This window comes from Loa loa (genome assembly GCF_000183805.2).
Source record: "Loa loa unplaced genomic scaffold supercont3.3306, whole genome shotgun sequence".
Classification (NCBI taxonomy): domain Eukaryota; kingdom Metazoa; phylum Nematoda; class Chromadorea; order Rhabditida; family Onchocercidae; genus Loa; species Loa loa.
In genome coordinates this window covers 1-1,044 of record NW_018111484.1, presented here as the reverse complement: position 1 = coordinate 1,044, position 1,044 = coordinate 1, and the positions used below count along the sequence as shown (strand labels likewise).

The 1,044-nt window shown below is 25.7% G+C and overlaps 1 protein-coding gene across 1 annotated transcript; it reads right to left on the bottom strand.

Annotated features, from left to right (window-relative positions):
* Positions 1-276: 276 nt before the first annotated feature.
* Positions 277-1,032, bottom strand: LOAG_19218 (hypothetical protein; the record flags this gene model as incomplete). Its single annotated transcript, XM_020451871.1, has 2 exons — positions 277-450; positions 898-1,032. The coding sequence occupies 2 exons, from the start codon at positions 1,030-1,032 to the stop codon at positions 277-279; spliced, it is 309 nt and encodes a 102-aa protein (XP_020304321.1).
* Between the last annotated feature and the right edge of the window lie 12 nt (positions 1,033-1,044).

Here is a 1,044-nt window from a genome sequence, read left to right as displayed (position 1 = left end):
GAGTTTCCTTTTTTTCCCTTCTCTCTCTCTCGAAAAATACTCTAAAATTTGAGCAATCTAAAAAGATCCAAATAATATTCTAGCCTTTGTAAAAAAAAGCAACCTTTGTAAAGAAATATATAAAAAAGGCCTATAAAAAAAAGACCCTTTTTAATTAAAAAAAAAAAAAAGATTTATAAAGAAAACCTTTTCCTAATTTAATCATTAAAATTAATATGTTAAGTGATAATTGATTGTATCACCAGTTAAGCATCAAATCACACATTGATTATTCCATTATTCTTCGGCGGATTCACGTCTTACTGCCGGTATCGGAAATCCTTGTTTCATATCTTGCTCCGGCCATTTATATGTTACATCAATGAGCTCATCATATTCTACTGAATAAATCTGTGAACGAATATATTTTTCCAAATTTTCCGGTTCCGGATACAATGCCGCTGTTCCATTCTGTAAATTATCAAAACTATTCTCGTAAAAATAATCAACAATAGGATGGTTTTGATTACTGTATGCATAAACCGGTTAATTATATATCTAATAATAAACATCCTAATCATAACTTTGTAATTAATTATTCAAATATCTGATAGGAATCATAGTTGATCATTTTTATGATTAATTAATGTGATAATACTTGCTTAAATATTAAATATATACTCGTTATCTATCCATTAATTTGTGTAACAAAGAAAAAAAAATTTCCTCTTAAATTAATGGAAAATTCATCCGTGCAAAAATTCATATTTGTATTATTTGAGAATAAAACATTTATCCATTATTAATTTAAAAGTTTTTAAAATTTACTCACTTAATGATTTCATTCAAATACCATAATTAAAATATCATAATTAGTGTAATTAAATAAATGCAAATTTTGATGTAAAAAATACAAACCGCATAGCAATGTTTTGCAATTGCCAATGCTATTTTAATCGAACATTCGCGAATAAATTTTAAATTTGGGTAAATTCGACCAACTTTAATATCTTTTGCTGTAACCATATTTGCTATTTGCTGAAAATCTCTCATTATCAAAAAAAA